This window comes from Micrasema longulum, unplaced genomic scaffold (assembly GCF_059751315.1).
Source record: "Micrasema longulum isolate JH-2025_06_02 unplaced genomic scaffold, ASM5975131v1 h1tg000725l, whole genome shotgun sequence".
Taxonomy (NCBI): Eukaryota; Metazoa; Arthropoda; class Insecta; order Trichoptera; family Brachycentridae; genus Micrasema; species Micrasema longulum.
The window spans coordinates 991,693-1,019,518 of NW_028277921.1; the positions used below are offsets into that span (position 1 = coordinate 991,693).

Below are 27,826 nucleotides of genomic sequence, written 5' to 3' on the forward strand. Positions count from 1 at the left end.
ATTTACTATATTTTGTTATCTCGTTCATTATTAAAGCTTAAAACGGTAAAGCCTAAAAAGCCATAATAAGTTCTTAAATTTGTAAACTAATTTAATTCAACACTTAATGAAAAAGTAAATTAATTTAATTCAACACTATTGAAATAAAAAACGCTATTTAAGTTAGGCATAAAAAACACTCAGCATACGCAAAAATAATTTTTAATTTGGATTACATTGCTAAAAAAAATGTTCATGAAACAAAAAAGCATTATACGTGAACCATACCGAGGTATTCCCTCAGGATCAAAGCCATTTTCATTCGAATTTATCTCAAACATTTTTTAAAATTTGCAGAAACAGAGCAATAACACATGTAAAGACAATATGTCCAAGCATCAACGAATGAAAATAAATCAGTAAATATTAAAACGGTGTGCACGAATAATTTGCTTCCAAAATGCCGAAATTCAAGAGAGGCGTTGAGGTTGTTATAAATATTCACATTTCGTGGTTTTTCTCTCAATAAAATATTGTAACAGTCGGTATAATTATTATTATTATTAATCATAAATATTATTTGCACTACAGCAGGCCAGAAGGCCCAATTACAGTAATGAATTACAGCATAGAACACCCAGGCTTGAGAATAACCACACTTATTTTTTGTGTTCTCAACGGGAATCGAACCCGAAACCTTTCGTGTGTGAGTCAAGCGTCCTTACCACTACACCACGGAGGCCACATAATACATCGTAAATAGGTTCCTAGTTCTTACTTCGTTTCCGATTAAAGTGTTTACTAGTTAATCTATTGGTTTTTATACTTCACAATCCATTGCTATCGCTTAGTTAGAAAACTGCTGGGATCCCAAAGAAACGGGATGGTATCACATTTCATGTGTAATTAGCAAACGAATGTTTAAGTAGTAAATGCATTACTTAAAAATTGAATTATTTTTCTATCTGTCAGATTGTCGAAGAGACAAAAAAGAAATTTCGTTAGTGTTGCCAGGGTAGTAAATTTTTAACCCTACTTTGCTCATCTAAAAAGAGAAATAATAAAAATTGGACCTCAGATAAATCAACTCTATCGTAGACATTTGACCGACATTATCTTTAAAACATCAAATATTATTTAACATGATATAAACATATCCGTTTTATGTAAAATAAAATTTGTTTTACATTTTAAGTTTAATATTTCCGCGTGCACAATAAAACTTTAGAGAAGTTAACAGATTGCTTTTTTTTTTACCTTACATTTGTGTTAAAATTATATTTTTTCCCATCGTGCAACATTACGCGAGGACATCACGAATGCGCGTGGTGAAATTCGGGCATAGTAGGTGAATTATTGGACACAGTCCGATGTATTCAAATATGATTCTACGCTCCTTCTGGACTATTCTTAATTCTATGTTATCAACATTTTAAATTACATTGTTTATTATCATTCAAAATGTATTTAGATATCCCTTTTAGCGTTACACGTAACAAACATTTCTACTATATATCCCATCTGCCGGTCAGCACTAAATATGCAAAACACTATTTTCTCTTTCGCTGGGTTGCCCAACTAGATCAAACCCAATGTCTACTTGTGACTCTCCAGTGTCCGCGTGATCAACCAATCATAGTTTCCCTACCCGTACCCAGAAGTGGCGCATAGGACACTGCATTAGTACTCTAATTGCAAGTTACCTAGATATTTTCTGTTACGCAGCAGTAACGGTAAGTAATATAAGTCAAACGGTTGACGATCCAGTCTAGAAACTATTACGCATTGCAGTGTAAAATCAACGAATTATATAAACTATGCTAGGATTCAAACCTTGGACCTTACGAAGTCTAAAATACTAATCAAGGGTACTGGTTGTATTTAATTTTCTTATGCTGAGTCCTCCTAGTCCTCAATCTACGCATTGGACTAGGAGATTTGTTGTTTAGTTTCTGTTTTACGGCCGGTTGCCACATGACGCCAAGACACACAACCCTTCTTGCTAACTAGGGCTCAGGATGCCACCGTTGACGAATTCCTCCGCTGCCATACATTTATATACAACAACAATATATACGCCTAAAATTTTTTCTTACACGAGTAGAATAAATATATATAAAAAAGGCTTTTGAGAATAAAAAAAGGTAGTGAATTCACTAAGGGAGATAAGGTCATTAACATTACATGCCATGCAGATGATGCTGCCATAGTGATGATGAGAACAAATCCATCTCAGTAAGTAAACATCTGGATGCCTAAAAAATGTCGTATAGTAGAATAAACACATGAATATTGGAAACATAATTCGGATATACAAAACGTGTGTCAGAACAAATTATGATGTATACAACAGAGGCGAGGATAGATAGAGAGAAAATAAAAAATACGATAAGCCAAGTAGAAAAACTAAATAGAAAAACCAAATAACTGCTCAGAACGTCAGAGATGAAAGTATTAAAGGCAATCGCAGGGAAACCCAAAAGAGGCAGAACCATACCTTTAATTAACTTTGTTACACATGCAAATAGCCCATCATTATCATTCCCTTTTCCGGTGCATAGGGCACTGCATTAGAACACCAAACGTAGCTTATTTCAATCATCTGCAACATGAACTAGATAGTTAAAAAATCTTTAAGTTCATCGTCTTTTTGAAACCTTAATATTTTATTTTTTGCCTTCGATAGGAACATGTCGCCTGTCGCAATGAACAGTCTTAACTACAACGATCGACAAGTCGATCGCGTTCGACCGGTTGACTACCCCTGCTATATCGTTCTTGTTCAAATTATCTTTTTTTTTCATCAATAAATTTATGTTCAGCATACTCCTTAATCCATTTAAACATTAATTACGACTTGTGCTATCTGGCTGCGATACATAATCGTTGATCTTAAATTTGATTTTAAATTATGCTCACTTACACACACGCTTACACAACATTGAACCCTCTTACATATACTACACATATGGACCCTTACATTAAGGAATGTGTTATAATTGAAAATATTTGATTATTATTTTATGACTTTACTAGTCTGTCTTTCAATCTTATATTTAACGTGTGATTTATCATTGCTAACTGCATGTTTCTATGAAATAAATCATCTAATTTCTTTTGAACCACTATAAAATGTTTGAAAATACTTTAAATAACCGCTGATTGTATTAAATTAATCGTAAAATACAATGTTTATTTCGTAATATTGAATTCTAAGAATTTTTTCGTTTAAATATTTTTCATAACCATTATCTCCATATTCTATAAATAAATTTAAAAAACATTTTTTTTAAAACATTATTCGCACCTAATACAAAATTAAATCGTTTCCCGATCACTCACGACTCGTGACATAATGATCTGTCTGTGTCAAGCTTTAGACGCTATGTTCCGTGAAATATATTTTGTGTAACCATTTGTTAAATGTTGAAAAATGTTTTGCATAACAAGATAAACAAGCTATTTTCGTTATTTCTATGAAGGAGTGGTAGTTATAAGTAAATCCACCCTTTGTTTTTTTTGTAAGATAATGTCTGTCAATGTCATTGTCAGAACACATCATGAATACCTGGCTCATATCAGTGATTTCAACAATAGGTTGTTCAGCTGAAAGACATGAAAACATTGGCCGAAAATAGATTTCTGAAAACAAATTTTTTTAGTAAAAAACTCTTCTGGTAAAACGTATTTTCCAAAATAGGAGTAGTAAGTTTCAAGCTTATTTTCATGGATAATCACCGGAAAAATAAAATTATTAACCTTCAGTACAATGATTGATTATGGTATGATATTTTTTTATTGAATATCATAATGTGATATTAAAAAGTGAGTTATAAGATAATTATCGTACAATTTTAAAATAGTATTTGTGATTAAAAATACTAAGAGAATTTTATGATTAAAACACATGCATAGTCCAGCTCTTATGTCGGAGTTATCATTAAATGTCCCCGGCTACCGCACCCGTCACACGTCGAACTCTCTATTTCATGTGCCAGCAATTTGTACGAACTATGCCCAGAACTCTCCGCTTATACGTTTTGCTCGTGAATATAATTTGAACTTTCCCTTTATTGATCCATTTGCTTGTAAAAAATGACATTTAAAATGCGCGTCTTAAAACATACGTTTTTGTCTTATTCTTAGTTTCAATAATCAAGTCTAATTTTATCTCATTTTATTTTATGTTATTTTATCTCTATTTCTTAAAATTTTATTTATATTTTCGACACTTGACACCTGTGCAATATTTACACACATGTCCATTCCAATATAACACCCACTCACCTACCCTCTCACTCACTTACACTCACACAAACACACTAGTATGTATTGTGCGTGTATTTAATGTATTTCTGTGGATATCTGTCATTGTTTTTATTCCCTGTATATTTTATTTGTTATATTTTTGTTACATGTATTACTGTTGATATCCCCAATAAATAAATAAAAATAAAAAAATTAACAAAAAACGACTAAATCAATTATTTTGTCTAATAATCCTTGATCTAAATTAAGGTACTCGGAAAGATTTGCTTTCGATCTAATAGAGCCAAACTGAAACCAAGTGAGGGTTATCACTAGAGCCCTTACAAGGCACTGCAGATTTAATACACACCTTGCTAGAATGAATCCTGCATGCAGGTCTTGCAGTGTAGAAAAATGAAACACCTTTACACATGTTAATGAATGTGATACTTGATATCACAAAATAAGTTGCATTCTTGGTGGACCATTTATCAAATCTCAAACCTGAGGGTGAGATCACTCGCCACCTGCCAACTTGCAAACCAAGAAAATAATCGAATCCTTTTAAAGCAATAGATTATATATTTCAAAGAGAAAAGTTCAAAAACTCTACCAAATCTACATTCAGGGAACAAAATGTTGACGTACTCATCAACCTAATTAATAAATAAAATATATTTTTTTAAAGTATACAATAATACTTACTCATATCTTTTCCGTGGGGAAACAGGGTTAGGTTCCAATCGAAGCCTCCGAATGTAAAGTAAGTGGTTTCTAATTTCAGTCCATTATGTTTCCCGCCATGAGCACTTCCCGCTGGGGATGTTTGACGGTGATGAGCTAGAAAAAAAAACAAGTGTTAAAAAAAAAAATGCTTCTTTGAAATTTTGGACCCAAAAAAACTGTCTTCGAGTTCATTAATCAGATACTCGTAAAAAAACAAAGTTCGAATTGTGGTAAAGTTGCCTAAAACCTTATTTGATCATTTAACACACCATTTTTTAAAATAAATTTTTAAAAAATCTCATAACCAATTTCAAAAGCGTAAGAGGGAAATTCAAAGTTAAATTATTTCTGTTTTTTTTTTTATATTCTATTATTAATTACTATTTTGCACCACTACAAGACAGTAAGCCTTATTACAGTTTTGAATTACAGCACAACAAGCCCTGGCTCAAGAAAAATGAGATTTAATTTTTGTTTTCTCACCGAGGATCGAACCCGGAACCTTCCGTGTGTGAGGCAAGAGTTTTTTTGCCACGGAGGCTGCCAAATTGATTTATTTTACATTCAAATACAAAGTTACCCCTTTGAATATTAACCCCTCAAAAGTGAACTCCGTTAAAATAAAAAAAATACCAGGTGTTTTGATAGCTTTTTGCAATTAATGAAATACGTATTTTTAGTTATACCAATTTTTAAAAATAAAATAAAATTTGCGGTAGAAAATTGGAATGTAATATTTGTGTCACATTGTGTTACAATGCCCCTTCGTACAATCAATTGTCAAAGAAATATGTAATATTTTAAATTAATTGCTTGGCTTATTTTTGATAAGAAAAAAATATGTATGTAATAAATATTTTATATTTTTTTAATGTTTCAAATTCGCGTCTCTGTAAGTTTTACGGCGAGTGAATCTCAAATGAACATTATTGCAACGAACATCATTATGTAATAAGTTTATGTGAGAATGTACTTTAATTGCGTTAAATGGTGTTGTAGTGTAACATTGATTTAAAATGAACTTTGGTGTTGATTTTGAATTCAAACATATTTATATTATTTTCACGAATATAAGCCAAATGAGTTTCGCTCTATTTGAATGATTTAAGCTTCAGTGAATTTCAATAAAAAATTAAGCCAACATTTTTATATGAAAAATGATTTTACTCCAAAAGCAAAACACAAACGCGGTTATGCCATTTTTGACGATTGATTTAAAAAAATAAACGCAATTATTTTGTTAGCGATCATTTTGTTTTCATCAAAAATGCTACCATAAAAGCGCCGCTAATTTGATGCTTTCACTGAAATATCTAATGCAAATTTGTTTTTATTCATTTGTTGAATTCTGTTATATTCAATGTTTAAATTTGATTATTATACGTAAATAAAATGAACGGTGTGTTTATTAAACTTTTGAAATTCATTTTGAAGATAAAATTACAAAACTGTACGCCAAAATTTTAATTTAATTAATGCTTTTCCTTACTTAGGTGATGAATGTTAATATAACAAGGAAATATAATGTTGGCGTCAAAAATCTCGTTTTTGCAATCTTGAAAATGTTCTACCGGCATAAAGTTTACGTAGAATTAGAAGCAATGTAGTTAATGAGAAAGTTAGTAAGCAGTATATTTAATAATGTTAAATAATTAGAGAGCCTCCTAAACTCCTTAAATTAAAATTAAAGGCAGTATATTTACAAGTTCTGTAGGTTTTATAAGCAGGAAACATGGTGCGAGAAATTGTAACAGGTAAACAAATTATACGTAATCATCACCATCGAGTGTTGTATAGTGTAAAGAATTTAATTCCCCGAGTAAGTACTGTGCGTAAATTAGCCACTGAGTCGTCTCGCACGCTTGCAATGTTTCCGAACCTGCAAAAGGGAATCAGATTAGGCAACACAACGGACCGGTTTTCTCACTTAGTGAGACAAGTCTTGTAAAAGATTTGCCAATGACGCGGTTAAATATACAAGATGTGACTCTGCAATTTTGGCAAAGCATGCTTTAAGGCGTAAGTTTAAATGAATATATTTTACAATTAATTATTGGTCCAATATTAGAATTTTCTAATGTGACGTTATAAGCTTTTCGGTGCTTTGTCCCCAATCTTAGGACTAATCCTTTCGAATAACCCATAAAATATCAATTTACCACCATATCCTATATTTTATTTACGGGAAAGTGCCCACATAACGTCGGCCTCCGTGGTGTAGTGGTCAAGACGCTTGACTCACGCACGGAAGGTTCCGGGTTCGATTCCCGGTGAGAACACAAAAATTAAAAATGTGATTTTTCTCAAGCCTGGGTGCTCTGTGATGTAATTCACCACTATAATTAGGCCTCCTGGCCTGTTGTGGTGCAAAAAAAAATGTAAAAAAATGTATATTATTGTCATCTTAATTATCATGGGTTGGATAGTGATAAAATTTCTCGATGGAAACCCACCACTATTTTGATGAAAATTCCTCCTTTGTTTAAAAATCATTTATTATTTTTTTTTTGCTATGATTATGTTTTTTGCTGCGAAATGGTTTTCATCTCACCAAATGACTTATTTTAGTTAATATTGCATTTCGCAAATCTAATTTTTTTTATTTTTTTTTATTTTTTTTATTAACATACACGGCATAATTGCCTTTTACAAATTTATAATATAAACATATAAGGTTTGATATTTTTTTAAACTACATATTTGCACTCAAAACTAAGGAACAATAATCAAGCCTAAAAATTATATAACATAATATTAAAAAAAAAAAAAGTCTAAATAAAACAAAAGTTTGAAATAAAAAGTATACGAGAACTTTAAAAATTAATATAAAAAGTAAATCAAATTTTAAACATAATAAGGTTTATAATAAAAATAAATATAAAAAAAAAACAGAAAATCATATGTGAAGTAACTACATTAAATATGATTACTGCTCATCTTTGAAAAAGTTTATAAGGTTTGTTCTATAAGAACAATACCCCACATTAAATATATCCGATATGTGGGAAAAACTATTGCCGAGTTCATGAAGTCGGCTTAATACGGCATTACAATTATACACTGTGCGTGAGTTGTTATGCACGTTGGTTCAATTGGTCTCCTGACGAAGAGACGGGTACATCTCGAAACCGGTAGACACAAAAAAGTCGGTAAGTGGCTATATACAAATATTTAATATTTGGTTTAATTTAATTTTTTTAATCCTTACATTACTTTATTATTATTCTTGCATTACAGATCTAAGAATACTTTCCCATGTAATATATCCTCAAGATTGTAAAATTACCTACTCGTACATACAATGCAGTCAAGCGCAGCAAACGACGTCATGTAAACTACACGAGATAGTGAACGAGAAAATTCTGAATTTTACCCTCAGGGGAGGGAAAAGTCTGTAAGTTTGACAGCACTGTACCTAGACATGTAAAGAGTGTTCTGCCAAGAACACGCTTCCATCAAATTACAGCTATAAAGGTGGCACCTCGATCCCCGTAGAGTCGTTATATCTTTCTCCTTACTTGGCACATGACAGGAGATCCACATAAACAATAGAGATATTTTTCTGGAGCCACAGGTTGAGGATCGCTTACGTGGTTAACTCTTAAAAGACTGTGGTAAATAATCCCTTTACGCGCGATGTAACATCGTGTTACCACTAGTAAAAGATGGAATATATTCTAAAGTTCAGACATTTGAAAAAAAAACATCGAGAAATACTGTTTAATAATTCCTTTTCCATAATTTATGCAAATAAACATATAATTTAGCTCCGTTATAGTAAAATAAATTAAAATTCATAAATTCGCCGCTCGTATTACGTGGTTTTACATAACACCGGCCACAAAACAGCATCTCCGTCTTCCTTCCTTTCTTCCTCTGTCAGGTGTCAGCTCTTGAGCATACTCCTAAGTCAAGTTTTTTTGACATAAACTGTTGACAAATAATAAACTTAACTCATAAGAGTTTTATCTTAGTGCTCTCTCTTGTACAGATGTCTTACTGAATTAGCGGACATTCATTCTTCGTACGCGATATCCTTGTATGGGTATCCTTGCTACGGCAAGGATAAATATTTTTTGTAAAAATATCCAGCATATTTATACAAATTTTACTCTCCAAAACCGGTGTGAAAATGTTCATTTGAAGATTACAAAAAATACGATCTCGTCATTTAAAAAAATAAGAGAAATATATCAAGTCTTGTACGCTAAGTCGACTAGTGTGACGTCATAGCCACACAAGAGTTAAATTCGTAATTTTATGTTAGATTAATGTTGGAGCGTACCTAATTTATTAGTTTTTCTGCCTATATCTAGAACATAAGTTGCAGTTAATTAAATATACCCATACTAACAAAATCAGTCAAATATCGCGAGTGGATATTTTTAACTCGCCCTTCTTTGTAATGTGTAGCTAGTACACATTGCATCCAATAACTTTAATATATCCATAAATATAATAAATTATGGTTTTAAATATTCGGTATTCCTCCTTTATACATTAACGTATCGGTTTAAATATTTGTCTATTAAATAATTAATGCGTATTATGAGCAGAAAAAGCATTTTATCAAAAATCGGAGATAAATCACTATTACAATACAAAGTTTACCAACGTGTCGCAAATTGCATACGTAGTAAAAGAGTTATCTTTATGTATTATAGTCTCGCACACTCTTTACGTCTCACTCTCGATAATAGAGGTACAACACACGCACCAACAGCATATTTTCTAGTACTTCTTCCAGACGGTCATTACTAGCTCTAATTGATTTTTTCACGTTTTTAGCAACAATATAACTTTTATTATCAATATTTAAGCATTAGTAGCTCTCCAACTCTCATTAAGGGCGGTTTTTTCGCTCGCGCTGCGAGCGTGAGCTTATGATATGTTTTCGCAATTAAATTCATAATATTATCTCTTTTTACTTTATCTGTAAACAATTTCAGCAATTGCTTATGAATATTATATTTTTCCGATTCAAAAGCTCACATTGTTTGCATGTTTAATGACTACACAGCACCGTGACACGCGGATGTTTTGGGGATAGTAAGAGAAAAATTAAATTTTTTTTATAAAAAAAACTGTTAAAACAATACTTGAGAGAGCATTTGTAGACTTATAAAAAATATTTTATTTAAAACAAAAATATTTTATATGATGTACACGTATGGTTTTGATATTTGATTTTTATTAAAAATTGAAACGAAAACAAAAAATCATAAGAAAACATGTTTTTTTACGTTTTGTTTTAAAATTATTACTTAAATATTTAAAATAAAAATTTAACAACTAGGTTTTTCACCACTTATTTTGAAAAAGAAGCTTGTATAGATTTGAAGTCGGTCGGAAGAAAAAAAAAAGTGGTTTAAAACAAAGTTGTTTAATATTAATTTTATTACAATTAATAACGACCAAATAATGTATTTAATGGACGTCATAATTCTTTTTTGTAATTTAAGTTCATCACAAGAAAAAGAAAAAACCTGTTTTGAACGAATATTTTTTTGAATAATAAAAGCGTTTGTATCACGTACTTAAGGGGGTGCTCGCAAAAACTTTAAGTGCTTCATTAATTTCCTAGGAAATATTTCTTTAAACCTTTCCAATTTTGAGGGGGAGGGGGGAACCAGTAACTATGGAGGAATTCAACCATTTAATCGCGTGGCAACAAGAAGTCTACCCGCTTAAACTTTTTTTAGGATTGAAAAATAAAAGTGATGTACCATGTGCGTACTTGAAGATATTGTTAACATTTTTAAATATTTTTTAATGTATAAAAACTCCATAAAAGCTCAATCCAATAAAACAAATCGTCAATTTTTTCTCATAAAAAGTGAGTTTAACAATACTTTAAGGCAGAAACCGTAATGGTTGCGCAGTAAAATTTTCTTTTTTTTTATACTGGAATTATAGAATTAACTAAATCCTCAATATGACATAAGAATCAAAGAATAGTTGTATCAAATTAAAACCTATATTATTAATTTATTTGGATTTTCGTGAAAGATACAAACATTATTAAATACACAAATTTGTAATAAGCAAAATACAATGTTGATCACTATGGTATCAAAATATTTTTGAACAATGAGAATGTTATTTGTTACACAAAGGATAAATTAGTCCAGTAACACGAGACAAATTAACCATACTGAAGTTTTACATGACAAAAAGACAGGTGTATTTAAAGTTAAATACAAAATGAATAGGTTGTATGTATTTGTTTACATTTGATGTATAATCAAAAAGTCCTTATAAAATTTTAATTTACAGAATTGTCAAAATCAACAAATTACAACAGGGATGGAGAACACCGTAAAGAAGGGAATATGGAAGTCTAGGCATTTACAGGGCTTATGACCTGTCATTGGCTGGTTTGAGTAAGCACTTTACACACTGTGCAACATTCACCATTTTGCCTATGTTTGAACATCCAGATTTCTTAGATTCTACATCCCTCTACCCCTGTTGATCTTAATGACTTCCGAGGGGGTGAACTCCAGTCTTTTGTCTACAAACATTTGGATAAACTCAAATATTGTAACATGATTGTTAGTTTTTTTTGCACTACAACAGGCTAGGAGGCCCAATTACAGTGGCGAATCACATCACAGAACCACCCAGGCTTGAGAAAAACCATATATTTTTTTTTTGTCCTCATCGGGAATCGAACCCGGAACCTTCCGTGTGTAAGTCAACCGTCTTAACCACTACACCACGGATGCCGCCATGTGTTTAATATTACAAATAAAATTAATTTTATGTTATTAATGTATATTTGCATTATTTTTTAATTTGTGTATATTTTTATATTAATTGTACTTTCTGATTTTGTTGTTTATTTGCTCACATTTGTAAATGTATGTATCTTGTTTTCGCCTATATTATCATGTTTTGGTGAAAGGCCGTAATAAAAGAGAAAAAAAGAGTATATATTCTTCCTAGATTGGTTCAAAATTATTCTATTCATTTAGTTGATTTTTGACAGACAAACTAGAAAAACGCGTTTTGGTGAGCACGGTGAATTTTAAAGATTATTACGAAGATAAAATGGCGGACGCCCTCTCACGCCTCGTTGCATGTTCGCAACATTTTGACAAAAACCAGACCGCATTGATGTCCACCCACCATATTAATAATAAGAAACTTAATTGAAGAATTTGAAGCATTTACCATGTTTCTCAACTTACTATTTATTTACTTATCTGTTTATTTATGTTAGTAAAATTTTATTGAGAATGATGGAAAGAGATACAAGTTTTTTATTTTTTATTTTTGAAAATAAATTTTAAATTTCACAAATTCAAAAAAAATAATTAATCACATTATGTTTTCAATAAATCTTTAAAATATTTCAAAAGGTCGAAATATTACTTGATTCGAAGAGAATAAGGGTGGTTTTTGTTAAGATTTTAAAGCATTTACGAACTACCGATTTTAGTATTAATTTATTAAGAATGTGTGAATTCAGTAATTTTACCACTTGATAATAAGAAAATTATAAATATTTGATTTTTTTACAATTATTAGACTCGATACTTAAAAAAAAACATTGAATCTGTATATATAAAAGGTAATGTTCGTATGTTTGTCTTCGATAGACTGAATAACTACTGGAGCGGTTTACGTGCGATTTTTAGCAAAATGATGAGCTTTCCCATGCGCATATTAACGTTTGAAATTTTCAATCCATTCATTAGAAAAAAGTTGGGAGTGTAAATGTTTTATTCATCATCTACCAGGGCTGCATTTGAAGTGAATACATATACCAAAAAATAGAAGGATGTTGTTTTTTTTTGCGTACAAAAAAGTCTGTTTCTGAATGTATACAAAAAACATCCACTTTGATGGATCCTTATTAGATTATTTCCTTAAATTCCTTATAATTTCTACCTATTTGTTTCTCTTTAATGGATTTTTAGTAATGATACAATAATATTAAATAACAAATAATACATTTTTGAAAATCGCATTCCTGCACAAAGTGCACCACTGTTGGTAGAAAAACAGAATTTGATATTTGCAAAATTAATTATTTTAAGTTCTGGAATTACCTAGGTACCTAATTACCAAATAAAAGTTGCATCATCTTTTTTACGTTTAACCAAATGGTTTTTAAACGCTTTCACGACACAATAAACCATTTTGATTTCAAATTAAATGTTAAGACCACGTCGAAATCCAGCTGGTTGTTAAAAAACGATTAAATTCGCTTGAGGCAGGACTGAGCGTTCGGACATGAGCTAAGTGTTCTTATTTTAGAGGATGGGTGTATGTGCCTAAATCTACCAATAACAAAGCATTGCCGGGTTCAGCTCGTGCTGCATCATGTTCAACATGAATAAATAAATAAATATTAATAAATTTAATGTTTGTACATAAGTTGTGAGCTTGTTTATTTAGGGTTGATATAACTGAAACAAAGGAGAAAAGCTTATTTACACGTAGTTAATATGGTCTAACTTATTATATTATGGCACTTAACATTCCCAGACGTAGATCGTAAATTGTAAACATCGTCCAAAATTGAAAATTCCTTTAATGATGTACAAGTTTGAGATATGCTTTAGTTCGTATATTCAAAGGATACATTATGTTATTTGAATTCGCTCTTAAACCGTTTGTTATAAAATGCCTGTTGATAACTAATTTAAATTTTTACCTTAATTAAACATATCACTACTCCCGTGTTGGATTTCTGGCGCTGACATTGAAATATTTTTTAACAACGTAGATTTTTTTATGTATGTATATATCATTTCGTTTTCCTGGACGAGCATCTAAAACTGAAATGTACAAATGATAATACATTTGATTTATATCTAGAAAGCTGAAATTATTTCATCCAGTACCTACGTTTTATTTAATATAGAAAAGGGAAGAAATGCTTATCTTCATCATATGAATTATACCCATTTCAATCTAAAATGTAAATTTTTCCCAAAATACTGATTTTATCTGAAACGTTGATTTCTAAAAAGTATTTTTACTTTTATCAGAATATGGTCTTTTCACTTTTCACTAAAACAATTATTTTCAAATAAATTCAAAATTACTTTGGTAACTGTTTTATATTTTTTTCCGTGCGATGCAACAAACAGTGTTTTGTTACATACAAGTAAGACGCTAAAATATCTTGAAACCAACGTATGCGTTGTCGTGATGAAAAATTGTGTTATGAATAATTATAATTTAAAAAAATAAATTATTTGATAGCTCACTGAAAAAAATACACTCAATTTTCAAATCTACGTAAAAGTATGCCTTTAAAGCGTAACGTGTTTGATTTTTTTAGTTAAAATTTATTTATAAAATTGTTATACACTGTTAACAATAAACAAACTCTAACAAAAAAAAATCCTTGCCTTAAAATCGTTTACGTAAAAAAAAATCCCGATATGAAGATTTGAGAGAAAAAAACGATAATTGATTAATTAAATAGTTAATGTACATTACACAAATTTTTTCGAAGAAAATTATCGCGAAGTTAAAAAACAAAAAAAAAACTACAAAACGATCAAATTTGGTTTTTTCAAGAGCACCTACCATCCTTCAAAATAAAATATGTAAAATAAGTAAAGTATAAATCTTTCTAAACAAAAATAAACACTTAAAATGCAAAACAAAACCTTTGCCGTATCGTGACAATGAGCGAATTAATGCAACTAAGTAATCACATATAAATATTTTTATTTTTTTTTATATTTAAAAAAAATAATATTTACAATTTTAAAAAACCCGTTAGGGTAACGTGAGAAATTCAATATTGTCTAGTCATTTTATGTCTCGTCTAGTCTAGTTAGTTCAGTCATAATGTGCTTTTTCAGATTGATTTTAAATTTGTCTCCAGTAAAAGTTTTCAAGTAGTAAGGTAAGTCGTTGTAGTGTTTAAGTCCATTATGTAGCACTTTTAACTGACCTTTATTTTTATTTTTATTTAAATAATATGATTATACATTTAAAAAAAATTTCAAATGTTATATTTTTTACTAAAGCTAAAATCCCACCAAGCTACTTTTTGTAGCTTGTCGGTGGAGATTATATTTATACTAACTTATTTAATATTAGTTATTTTTATAAAAACAATGTATAACAGATATAAATAAACAGCCGGAAAGATCAGAATATACATGTATATACAGGTTATAAAATATAAATTTATTTTTGAAATACAAGAAAATATATGAAAAATTAAAATATTTACACATAAGCTACTATTCATATATAAACTTTTAATCGAGTATCCACTCTCTTATTTTGCTCTTGTTACAATGAGAGTTAAATTTAAGTTCTTTAATTACTAAATATTTGAGAGTTCTATTACCTTACTAATTACATACTTTTGGTACTACCAAGCCATCATTAGACGTGAAGCGTGTGTTATGGTTATGATTGAGAAGAAACTTGAATGTATTACTATTAAATTGTTCAAAAATGACGCAAAGCCACATTAATCCTTGAACAGGCAGAGTTTTGATTATTGTACTTTAGGATGCAATTATTAGAAAACACATGATTTAGTCAGACCAATTAAGCATGAGTTTGTCAAACTGATAATCTTGGAATACTTCCATGATGTCATCGTTCAAAACTTCTGAATTGAATTTATAGCATCTAGTTTGTAAGAAGCAACATAGTGTGCGTCGTCGGTTAAACTTTCTAGGTTGATTTACATTTATTTTTATAATATATACGAGTATATGTTTCATAGAAGTCACAAAAGCGATAAAATGTCACTGGATAATCCAAATTTGTGAATTCAAATATTACTCGTCTTTTATTTTAAAACAAATAACAATGGAATATCATGAACTTTCAACAACAAAAACGAAATTTAATGTTTTGAAAGTCAGTTATATTCCTAATCCATATATCTGTAAATTAGTGTTTCTTTCACAGTTGCAACGGGGCGACTAATTGACGTGATTTTTTACATAAGAATAGCCAAAGAGCTGACAAGTGTCATAAGTTACTTTTTATATAGAAAAAACGGAAAAAAGTGGAAAAATGAATTTAAATTAAAACCGAATAATGACAATACATCGCCATAGACTAACAAATCGTTATATTTTTTCCAAAGCGCTACTTCAAGAACCGGCAATCGATGCAGGCTCCTTTTTATCCCGAATAAATATGTAAAAACTCTTTTTGTTAAAGGGAAAAACTAATTTCTCCCTAATACCATGCAATTGAAAACCCGCCGCAGGTAAAAACTACAGTAAAACTCAAATTATCCGGTTATGAGAGCCAGACGTTATGTGGATATGCAGAAATCCAGATAATTAGATTTATTATTAAATGAAGGCAATTTTTTAAATAAAAACGCAAAATTTATTTTGAGACCACTTTTTGATTGCTCTGAAAACGGTACATCGAATTAGAATCACATTAAAAACATACTTAAACATGACCAGCAAAGTTAATTGCTTTGACGAAGTAACTTATTTGCGAGTTAATAGCTAATTATCATAACATCTCCTTTATTAATTATTTGCTGAAAACGATCAGAATGACTGGAATTTGGATTAACGAAGTTCTACTTTTTTATTATAATACCAATTTATACATATTCTTGAATAGGTTTATCGATAAAACACCCACCTTTACTTACATAAATTAAACGTTCTTTCAGGTATTACGCCATTATATCAAACGTTATACCTCCCGCTAATTTAATGTCCCATAATGTACACTAAAGTATCATGCTTGTCATAAATTATACGAGGAAAATGACAAACCATTTCATTTCGAAAAATGATTCAAATAAAATTTTAAGCGCATTGTATTAATCGCTTCCTAATCTTATTATTCTTTTATATAATTTACATATTACAAAAGAGATGAATAACATTTTGGAGAATGGAATATAGGACCCATAGGGCTAATGATCTGTCATTGGCTGATATAAGTGATTCCACTTGATTTTCTTTTTCAGGATTTTTACCTGAGAGCAGTCATCTAGTCAAAAACACCTGTAGAACTGTAATCTTCATCCACCTGGACACAGACTTAAGTACATACAAGTATTTTTAATTTTATCTTTTTATTTTAACTTTTTAATTTTAATTTTTAATCTAACTTTTAATTTAAACTTTGAATTTAAACTTTTAACTTTAATTTTAATTTAACATTTTAATTTTAATGTTTGATTTCATCTCTTAATTTATACTTATTCATATGTACATTCTACATGCATCTAATAAATTATTGTTGGTTTTGAATTTTTACCAAGAATTTAAATGTTCATGGAAGCAAAGAGAGACGGAGGAAAATAGAGTTGGAGCTTTACAATGTCTTCTCCCTTTTATGTACTTTTTATTTAATATTCATATTTTTACTTTTTTATAAATCATTTATTTTTCCCCTCTCCTCATGCATTCATAATAAATTAGTGTGAAATCTGTAATTGGTCTTACTTTTTTAATTGTTCTTTTGTACCTTGTTTTATATAAAGACTGTATGATTTCCATAATAAATAAATAAATTACACCGTGTCTACCGTGCATTGTTTTATAAACATCTGTATATTTTTAAGGAATAATGTGTTAAAGTAATTAATATAACAGTGTTTAAAGTGATCACTTAAACCAGCCAATGACAAGAAGCTTTGTAAATGTCTACAAATCCATATTTTTTTCCCTAAACGGTACTCTATTTATGTTGAAATAAATTTTTATAAAGAAGTTCATTGTCTTAAAAACATTTTTTGAAATGTTTAAGATAAGTAATGCTAGCGACGATTTCTGTAAAAAAATATTTTAAAACGTTGCCTTAACAAACTTGTATGTCCGCTGAATTCTCGTGACGCATACAACTGACAAGATGTCTAAAAAATCGTATTGTCTGGTAAAAATAGTGACAGTTAGAGTTGATAAAACTTAAACGTGTTGTTGCCTTTATCGCTGATACATAAAATGAAAGGAAAGATCCAGACTTTTTCAGTGAAGCTTTCAGCTATGCCAGATGAAATTTGTTAGTATTTCAGAGCTTAGCGTCTAAATTTTGCGAATTAGATGGTTTTGAAACTTTCTCTCCGGTCTCATTTCAAAAAGACATAGTGTTTTCTGAAAAGCGGAAATTATTTTAGGTAAAATAAGGTTATGAAATTTATTGCAACAGAAAGGAAAAGCATTTTTGAATAAGGAATAAAGAAATCTAGGAACAAACATAGCTTATTATTATTTTTTTTATTTGTTATTTTACAATTTATGTGTTACTTTGTTTGTATAGAAGGGAATGTGAAAGTCTAGGTTCTTATGACATGTCATTGGCTGGTTTGAGTGGCCATTTTACACGTTGTCTTACATTCACCACTCTATATATGTTTAAATGTGCGCATTTTCTCAACTCTTCCATATTATCAGGGTTTTTATATGTAACCCTGACACAAAAGAGTCTTTATAAGATGGTGATCATGTGTATAAAAAGTTTACCATTTTACATTATGTAAATTATTTATATGACTTAAAATTGTTTCCGTTTTATTTTTCGAATAACTATTTTTTTTCGAAAATACATTTTCTTAATTTTCACAATTACTGTTATTTTTAACATTTATGTTTACTTTTTTATTTTGTTGTATATTTTGTAATTTATATTTATGCTCCAATTGCCATTATTATTTGAACGTTTTTTAATTTATTGCTCATTTTTCAATGTAATTGTTTTTTTTTTTTTTAATTATTAAGGGTGCATTAAATGAAAAACCACATCTCACAAAGAAGGTCCTGTCTAAACACAGGAATTTCCAAGCTTGTTGGGACTTGCAACAGAGATCCTCTGTAAATCATAAAACTGGAAAATGAAAAAATATATGTTGACTTTTGCAAAACAATAGAGCTGAAACGCAAAATGGTAAATGTTACACAATGTGTGAAGTGGCATCTAAAACCAGCCAATAACCGGCCATACTCATTATTTTCAATTAAGTTGTTAAGTTTTTTATTTTTTTTATTCACAAAAGTGAAAGGGGTCTAAAAAGTTATTAAAAAAAATATTCCATACTACTTTTGGCCCTCATCCGAGGTTTGAAGTTTATCACTGTCTGAACGTTTTGTTAATTATCTATATTAATAAAATTATTTTTTTGTTTCTTAAGATATAACTTAATTACATTACAAATTCGAAGGCATTTTAAAACTACCGAAATGCAAAAAGTTTACACTCCGCGGAACTAATTCCGTTGAGCGCCTGGCGAATATTGAAGAAAACAATGTATCATTAAAACAATGCTACCCATTTATTACAAAACAAAATGCAACTCACGCTCTTAGATGCTTATTAAGTAAGATTTTATACACAATATTAAATTAAATTGCACTAATTTTTTTCATGAAATTCAAAATGGTTTCCGGTTTAGCGCAAAAAATCGTCTTTTTTGAAAACTTCGAGCTCAAGTTGAGGGTCAAAAGTGGTATCGATTTTTAAAAAATATTTTTTGCATGCCGAGTAATCCCAAAGGCAACTATAAAAAACCCTTTTATTTTGAAATTCGGAAAAAAAATATCGGTTCACCCTATTGCTTATATGTTTTCCCTCTCTGTTGCAATAAATAAAGACCATTACAACTCCCTTAGAAGTAATATCCTGCCCATTTACAAACATTCGGATATAATAAAATCATTACTTCTCCAAAGACATTTATTTATTGTTATTTACGCACAAAACATCCATTTTAATTAAAAACGTGAAAACAGTTTAGTAAAAAAATATGTGAAAATCTCGTAAAGTTTTAACTTTGAATACGAAAGTTTGATCATTTTGTTAATTGGTTCATACCACCCGCAATGGGCTCGTTTGATTGTTATGAGAAAACGCCGTTTCAAGAGCTAAGTCAAAATATTCCGATACAAGCTGCTACAATGTCATACTCAAAGGTAGAGCTATAATTCAAGATTCAATCTTTCGTATTAATCTTAACTACCGATCTAGCCCTCCGTATGTACAGAATACCCTACGTGATTTCGTACTTAGTAATGAGTGCCTTAACATAAGTATCTACCCCATGTGTGTGTTGTACTTACACTTAAGAAGGTGCCTTATCCACTCTCCAAAAGTACACTCGTAAGAAAACGAGATAAAAGTTCTCTATCTATGCTCAAGATAAAAAGTAACACAGTAAAACTTACATATAACAGAAAAGATAGTAGCAATAAATAGTGTTGTGGTGGTCTTTTATATTGAAAAAAGAAGATTAGATTTATAATATATTATAACTGTGTTCAGGCGGATAAAAAATACAGTTATGTGTTCAATACTGCACAAAAATACACGTAAGGTCTTGGATTTGCATGGAAAACACAGATAGGTTCCTTTTTTGTTTCTATACCTGTTTCTATAATGCTTTTTTGAGTCATGTATATGTTAAAGCAGCATACTCTAATATTGTTTTTACTTTTTCGCTTTATATTTATTGAATCATTAGTATGAGTTTGTTTATTTTGCTTATTCTTAATTTTTTTATTTATCGTTTTTTTTCTGTTTTTTGTTTTCTGTAAAACATTTATGGGTAATTTTTCCTTTTGCTCATGAACTAAAAAAACGTATATTTTTCTGTATAAATAAGTTTCTTCATGGGCTTGTTGTGTCATATTATATTTATACACTATCACTACAAAGTAATAACATACAGAAAATGGAATGACCTGCGCTCAGATGTTGAAGTCTGTGTGGGCATTTTTTTCTAAATTTCGGTCTTTTTATTTGTTATTTAGATGTATTTTTTGTAATGTGTATGTTCTTTGTTTATTTATTATAAATACGGCCTAAGTCAATTACAACAGTTACATAAAGAAACATAAATGCAAGAAACTGAACAAAAAGAACGTAAAACTATTTAGCAAAGACAAACAAGGGCAAAACAATAATTGTATACAATATTAAAAAAAAAACGAAAGACCTAAAACTTTGTTAATAAAACAAAAATGTAAAATATTTGTTTTGTATTCTATTCTTGAAAAATAAACACATAAAAAAATACATGAAATAAAAACACATATTTATTTATGTACTTTTTAAAGATTGAAATAAAAATCATAAAACCAGAACACTACATAAAAATTTTCAACTCTACTCTCAGGTAAAAACGCTAAAAAAGGAAATCGAGGGGAAGTAAGTCCGTCTTGTATTGCAGTGGTTGGCGCTTTAATTAAGTTTTTTTTTAACCCAAATATTTTTATTTTCAGAACATTTTCTTAAAGACGTAAGTAAGTACTATAAAAAAGGAATCGAGTTATGGAAGAGTGGGATTTAAAACTGTACCAACGTACATAAATATATGTCCTTAATAACACATTAATACACACCCTCACTAACATTCTCACAACAAAGAAAACATTTGTATTTGTTTCAAACTGATTTTTAAAAACATTTTTTTTAATTAAAACAGTTTATCTCATTTTAAAAATATTTTAAATCACCTAATCGAAACGCGTCTACTCAAAAACAAAAGAAAATCCAATAATGGGTAGTAAAATAAGTATTTCCGATTGGTCTAAACTAAATGTATATAATTATTAGCCACTGAAGATCGGCACTTTCCGTTACTCGCCAAAGTCTTTACAAAGTATATTTAGGGGAAAATGTTGATCTTATCATGTATTGCGAATCGACAAACTTCGGGAAGCTGTTTAATCTGAAATTTGGTAGAAACAGACTCCACGTGTAGCCTCCCACCCTTAATAGTTGAAGGGCAGAAGTTAACCAAACAATACAACGTCTCAATAACTACTATAAATAATGGCTAGAATTGTAAGTAACTTTTAATTGCTTCGAAACTCGACAGGTATTCAATTAAGTTGCTTAGATTGCAAAATGTATAAAGCTTGTTATGGAATCCGCCATTTAATGCTTTTGATAATATAGTAATTATTTCACGAAAATTCGTTAATTTAAACCAACCCATTGATAAAATAAATTGAAGGTTTGCTAACAAATAATTGATTATTTAAAGTCTAATTGAATCAGTAAATTAAAATAACATGGTGCTGATTTAAATTTTGTGGATGAAAGAGAATGGTATAATTTATATTTAAAGTTCTTTGCACCTCTATAAAAACAGTGACACAACTCAAAAAACTATTTTTTACAGAAGAACAACTAAGTACTTACACTCACAATAATGCTATTAGAAAATTAATATTTATTCTCAAAAACTACACATCTTACGTATTATTCACTTGTGCTATATATTTGTAAATATTTTCGGAAAAAACAATGGCATAATGTGTTTAGTGCCATTTTGGTTTTTTTTTATTTCAGTAAATAGAAACTAAAACTTTTCAATTTAAATTTTTAAAATCCGACACCTTTTTTAAAAATCATGTCGTTAATTTTCGCATACTTCGAGTAATACCTTAAAACATCCATTTTGGATATGTTACATTATTATTTATTGAATGCTCGTATTTTTGAACGGTATTGGTTTTACACTTGCCTTACAAGCTGTTTTATTTTATTAAATATTACCCCTCATTCAATTATTCAATAATACCTATTTTTTATTTCATTTATAAGATATAGGTAACATTACCTTAATTTTCGTTGTCTCATCTCTAACTTTAAAAATGTTATCACGAGGATTAAAATTTCCACAAGCTTTAAACATATTAATATTTAAATTGATATACGACTCATATATATGTCAATTACCTATGTATATATATAGACGTAATTGACAAGCAAATCTGACAAAAAAATTGATTTTCAAAAGTTTTTTATTTCATTTATAAATCCTATAATGTAAAGTATTTTACAAAGTAAAATACAAATACTTTACATTCCCATGAGTTACAACAATTTAATTCGGGACTTAAATAATGTTGATTTTTTTAAAACAAACGTATTAAGAACAACAAAAGAAAGCATACGTAACATCTTCATAACCAAAAATATCACAAATTAAGCAAGTAGTAAATCTAGGACTAAGGGAGATGAGGTAGTTGATATAATATGTTACGCAGACGATGCAACCATAGTGGCAGAATCAGAAAATGATTTACAACGCATGTTACACAAGTTTCATCTTGCTTCTCAAAAATTTAAAACGAGCAGTAAGTTTTCGTTCAAAATTTAATAATATCAATAGTGAAATAAAATTCTACAAAGGTACAGTGAGTTTAAATGTTTATAAAGTTTATGTTCATTTGTAGGTGCCTGTCGGCGAACCAAATAAACATGCTAAAGCACACTTGAATATTTTATTTCATAACGTCCTTTAACGCACACACAAGCAAAGGTTTATTAAACATTTAAATAAACTTACTGTTTGCATAATATTGTGATGTTAAATTAAATTATTGTGTTTGATATAAATAGTAATAATAAACAGGTGAAATATTATGAATTTATAACATTTTTTTAATCTAATTGGCGTTTCCGGAAATGATTAAGTATTTTTTTAACTTTCCGTTAAGAGCAAGAAACATAAAAAATTGTTATCAAATAATTTTTTTTATAAAGTCGTCGTTATTCTTAAGGTTTTATTTCATATTAAAAGGTAACATTTCGGAAAAAAAAAGAGTAATAATATGCCACTGGCTAAAAGAGTCGCCAATGAATACAAAAACCATTCTATGATTATTAACCACGAGGTTAGCTACAATTTACAGCAATACAACATAAACATACAATATATACTCAGGTCTAGAATTGCAAACCCAAACTAAAACCACCCGTTACAGGTTTGTTGTTAAACTAAAAACCAAACCAAATATTTTTAGAACTCTTTTGTTGTATGCAATTGAGCAAACGGGCGTCTCTTGCGAATTATTGCTCTGAGGGTAAAATGGCTTCGTTGTCTATATTTATACATATTTCTCTTTAACTTGCGTTTAGAAACTGAACATGTCAGAGTTTTAGGAGATGTAAAACAAAGTTTATAACATCTCAAAAGTTTTAAAGATTTTCGGCAAAATCCAAAAAGCGCTTTAGAATATTGCAAGAACTTGAGGTTTTAGTTTTTGGAATACATAAATGTTTTCAACAAATTTTTTTGTAGACACATCGCAAAAGTATTTAAAACAAAACTTTTGTAGGGACTGTTCCGTTCAAAATTTAGACACGTGGGCGTAGGTTTATTTTAAATTTAGACTATTTAATAAAGTTATTTTCCCCTCCGCACCGTGGTGATGATTTTATATTTTATGTCAGTACATGTTTTTTTATTTCATCAAAATATCAAAAAAGTTATTTCAATAATAACGATTCTCATAAAAGGTATATACATAATAAAGCTCCATTACGTATCATAACACGTAACCAGTTTTGAATAATTTGTATTGGAAACGTAGATATTCTATAAAAAAAAAATTTGAAGCACTCACTTTGTGGTTATTAATTAAAATCCTTTTTTTAATTTATAATGTTTCTAAGTTGTCTAATTTAAATTAAATAAATAAAACAACTTTGTTTTTAACCACTAATTTTTATTTTTCACCGACCGGTTTCAAAGCAAAAAAGGTTCTTTGTCAAGGTTTACGTAACTAATGAATTGATTCCTTTTTATTTTATTTCTATCTTGTTCACTAAATACTACACGTGGACCCAATACATCAAGTGGTTTTTTCTTACACTGGTGGTAATTTGATATCTTTATTTTCGAAGTAAGCCAGGAGAGGACTAAACGAAATATTGTTTATTTGGTTATTAATTATTGTTTTCTTATTATGAATCGCTTTTTTATTTTCTAAGATTTCTAAGTTGTCTAATTTTAATATTTTATTTTCATCATGAAGTACTTTTAATCCAGCACAAAGTAAGTGCTTCAAATATAAACTTTATAAATATTTTGTTTTCAATATGAAGAGCTTTTAATAATTCTTTATTGAATTTAAGATTTTTTTCTATCAAATAGTTATAGAATTTAGAAGAATGATTATTATTTAGGCACCTTAGTGTTCTTTTACTCTAATATTAAAGTTTATTTTATTTGTTTCAATACAGATTGAATCACAATAGTTAAATATACCTTGATAAAGCAGTTTTTGGAGCTTTGAAATTGGTTGGTAAAAAACAAAGTGGTTAAAAACAAAGAAGAATTTCTTAACTAAATAAGATTTTTTTTTTAATACCCATCAAAAGGTTAATGTCGCACTCGTATGTGAAAGATTTTCGTGAAAAATTAATTAAACTTATTGTTTCAAAATTCATAGGTTTTACCCTAAGAAATTTTCACTTTTTACTAAAAAGCTTTGATTAGAAGTTTGAATTGTTTTGATATCATTATGATTTATTAAGTAAGGACGAAAATAATATTTAAAGTTTTAACATAAAAAGGGTTTTGATGTAGAAAAGAGCACTTTCATGTTTAAAGTGTATTTCCTGTTATATTTACGTCACTTGACTCAGATATAATATGACGATAAGGCACGGGATATAAAACTTTTGATGGTTTATTTAGAAAGCTCCGTGTAGTTTTTTGGACTAACTCGTGAAAGCAAAGATTGCCTGATTTTTTAACACACAAAAATGTAATTCGGTGGTAGTTTTGTAGTATCAAGTCTAAATCTGATACCCAAGGTAAAATTCTCATTTTAAACAACTATTTTCGTTTTATAGAATGGCTGCCAATCATTGTTTTTTTATTTGTTAATAATTTTGACATTGGAATAACAATACAGGTTTCACTTTAAAAGTAATAATTTTGTATCTAATTGACGTCAATGTGGCTAAAACAAAAGTGATGGTATTTAGCCGAAACATTCTAAATAATGCTACATCGCGACTGAATAGTCAAACAATCGAGAAAGTGACCAACTTTCAATATCTTGGCAGTCAAATACTTCTGATAGGGAAATAAGATGCAGAATAGAAATAGCACAATCAGCATTTAATGGCATGAAATCATTCCTCTGCAATGCTGGTCTCTATTTTAAACTAAGACAAAGGATGATCAAGTGCTGAGTGTTGTCAATACTGCTCTACGAGGTTGAAACATGGACTCTCCAGTTAAACTCCATGAACCAATTAGAGGCTTTTGAAATGTGGCTTCACTAGAAAATGCTGAGAATTCCGTGGACAGATTTGGTGACCAACGTGGAGGTGCTGAGACGAGCCAGTGCCGAAAAACAACTAATGTCCTCAATAAAACAGAGAAAACTCTCACATCTGGGCCACGTAAGAGTTTTCTCTGCAGCTAATCATGATGAGAAAGATCAAGGGCCAGCGTGGAGTTAGAAGGTGAGAGATGTCCTGGCTGAGAAACATCCGCGACTGGACGGAAGGCGCAGTTCCAGTTGGCACAAGACCAGAATTTCTACTCTAGAATGATTGCTAACGTCAAGGGGACCTGATATGGCACAGACATAAGAAGATCTGATCAATGAACTGAGAAAGGGGCCAGTTTCATAAGAAAATGATATTATTATGGGAGCTTAAATTTTGTTAAGGTCTTGATGGTGCATATTTTACTAGAAAATATGTTTATTGGTATAAAATGCTGTGTAAAGTCAAAGTAGCATTCCATCAGCAACACTACGAATAGTTTTACTCCCTAGAGTCCATGAGTGGTCTCAAAAATAACTGCTTTTTTTTTAATGGGGAGATAATGTTTACGCATATTAACTTAATCCTTCAATGCCCAATTTTTATTATTCTTATTATAAACGTATTTTTTTGCATGTTTTTTTTATAATGAAAAAAAAATTTTAAAAAAAAATCACTCTTAATTTTATATTTTAGTTTATGTAGACAATATGCTATATTGGGCATAAAACGGTTAAAAAATACAAGAATGTAAGAAAAACAAGTAATAATGATTTTTATGAACATTTTTTAATATAATAATGAAAGTTGCGGAAACAATTATAACTTCGGATATTTAAAAAAAAAAGAAATCACCCTTTGAACTTTAGCTAAATTACACTTTTGACAGAAAACGTGCAACTGACTTTTTGTTTCAAATTTTATCCTGGTAGCGACTTTTTAAAATAAATTATTATGACTAGCATGTGTACAATATAATTAATTAGTCGCCCAGTGATAAACATGTTTGAAATCACATTCATACATCGATTATCGGTATGCAGCAGATCGTCAACGTTGTGAATTGTAGGTTTAAATAAAGTAACATTTTGTTGTACATATTAAAGCATGAGGAAAATGTAATCAGGTAATGAATTGAGTTGCATCGCTTTCAGCTACAAATATTTGTATGTACTTTTGCACGAATTCCTGTACCGTGATATGATATATAAATTTTTAAATTGTTGAGTGTAATGCAATTTAAGCTGAAATGATTTATTTAGAAATGAAATACCGTGTCCCTAATATTAACACGTCAACGCATAATTATTCCCCAACAAGCCACAAAAAAGTACCTTGGTGGTACTTGAGTTGTTTAACTCTTAATAGACTGTGATACAAAATGTTTTTACTCACGGTGATGTAACATCGTGTTACCTTAACCAAAATACAGAATATGCTGTAGTTCAGACATTTGTAAAAAAAATAAAGACATACTGTTAAATCCTTCCTTCTTCCGAATTTATAAAAATTAAAATACAATTTAGGACTATTATAGAAAAATAATAATCATTAGTACACTGGTCATATAACTAGCGTAGCTTCTCGCTTACTGCCAATAACCGACACCGGCCACAGAACAGCATCTCTGTCTTCCTTGTTATAAGTTCTATTCTCGTGCTTTTTCTTATTCAGTATACGGATTTAAAATTCAGCTTATTTATACAACTTTTACTTTGCAAATTCATTTGTCCCTTTGAAGATTACAAAAATACGACTTTATCATTGAAATAAATAAGAGAGATATATCAAGTATTGTATCATATGAAGACTCGAGTTATACCACAGCCACACGAGGGTAAAAAAAATAATTGTTTTCAAGTTTAAAATGTATCAAAATATTTAAAAA

At 29.5% G+C, this 27,826-nt stretch overlaps 1 protein-coding gene across 1 annotated transcript in view; it reads right to left on the minus strand.

Moving 5' to 3' along the window:
* The window catches only part of LOC148279400 (uncharacterized), a 249,363-nt gene that overhangs the window by 183,828 nt on the left and 37,709 nt on the right, over nucleotides 1-27,826 (minus strand). Inside the window, exon 4 of the mRNA XM_088230023.1 lies at nucleotides 4,933-5,009. Coding sequence (XP_088086149.1) covers nucleotides 4,933-5,009 — 77 coding nt within the window. The remainder of the gene's footprint in view (nucleotides 1-4,932; nucleotides 5,010-27,826) is intronic.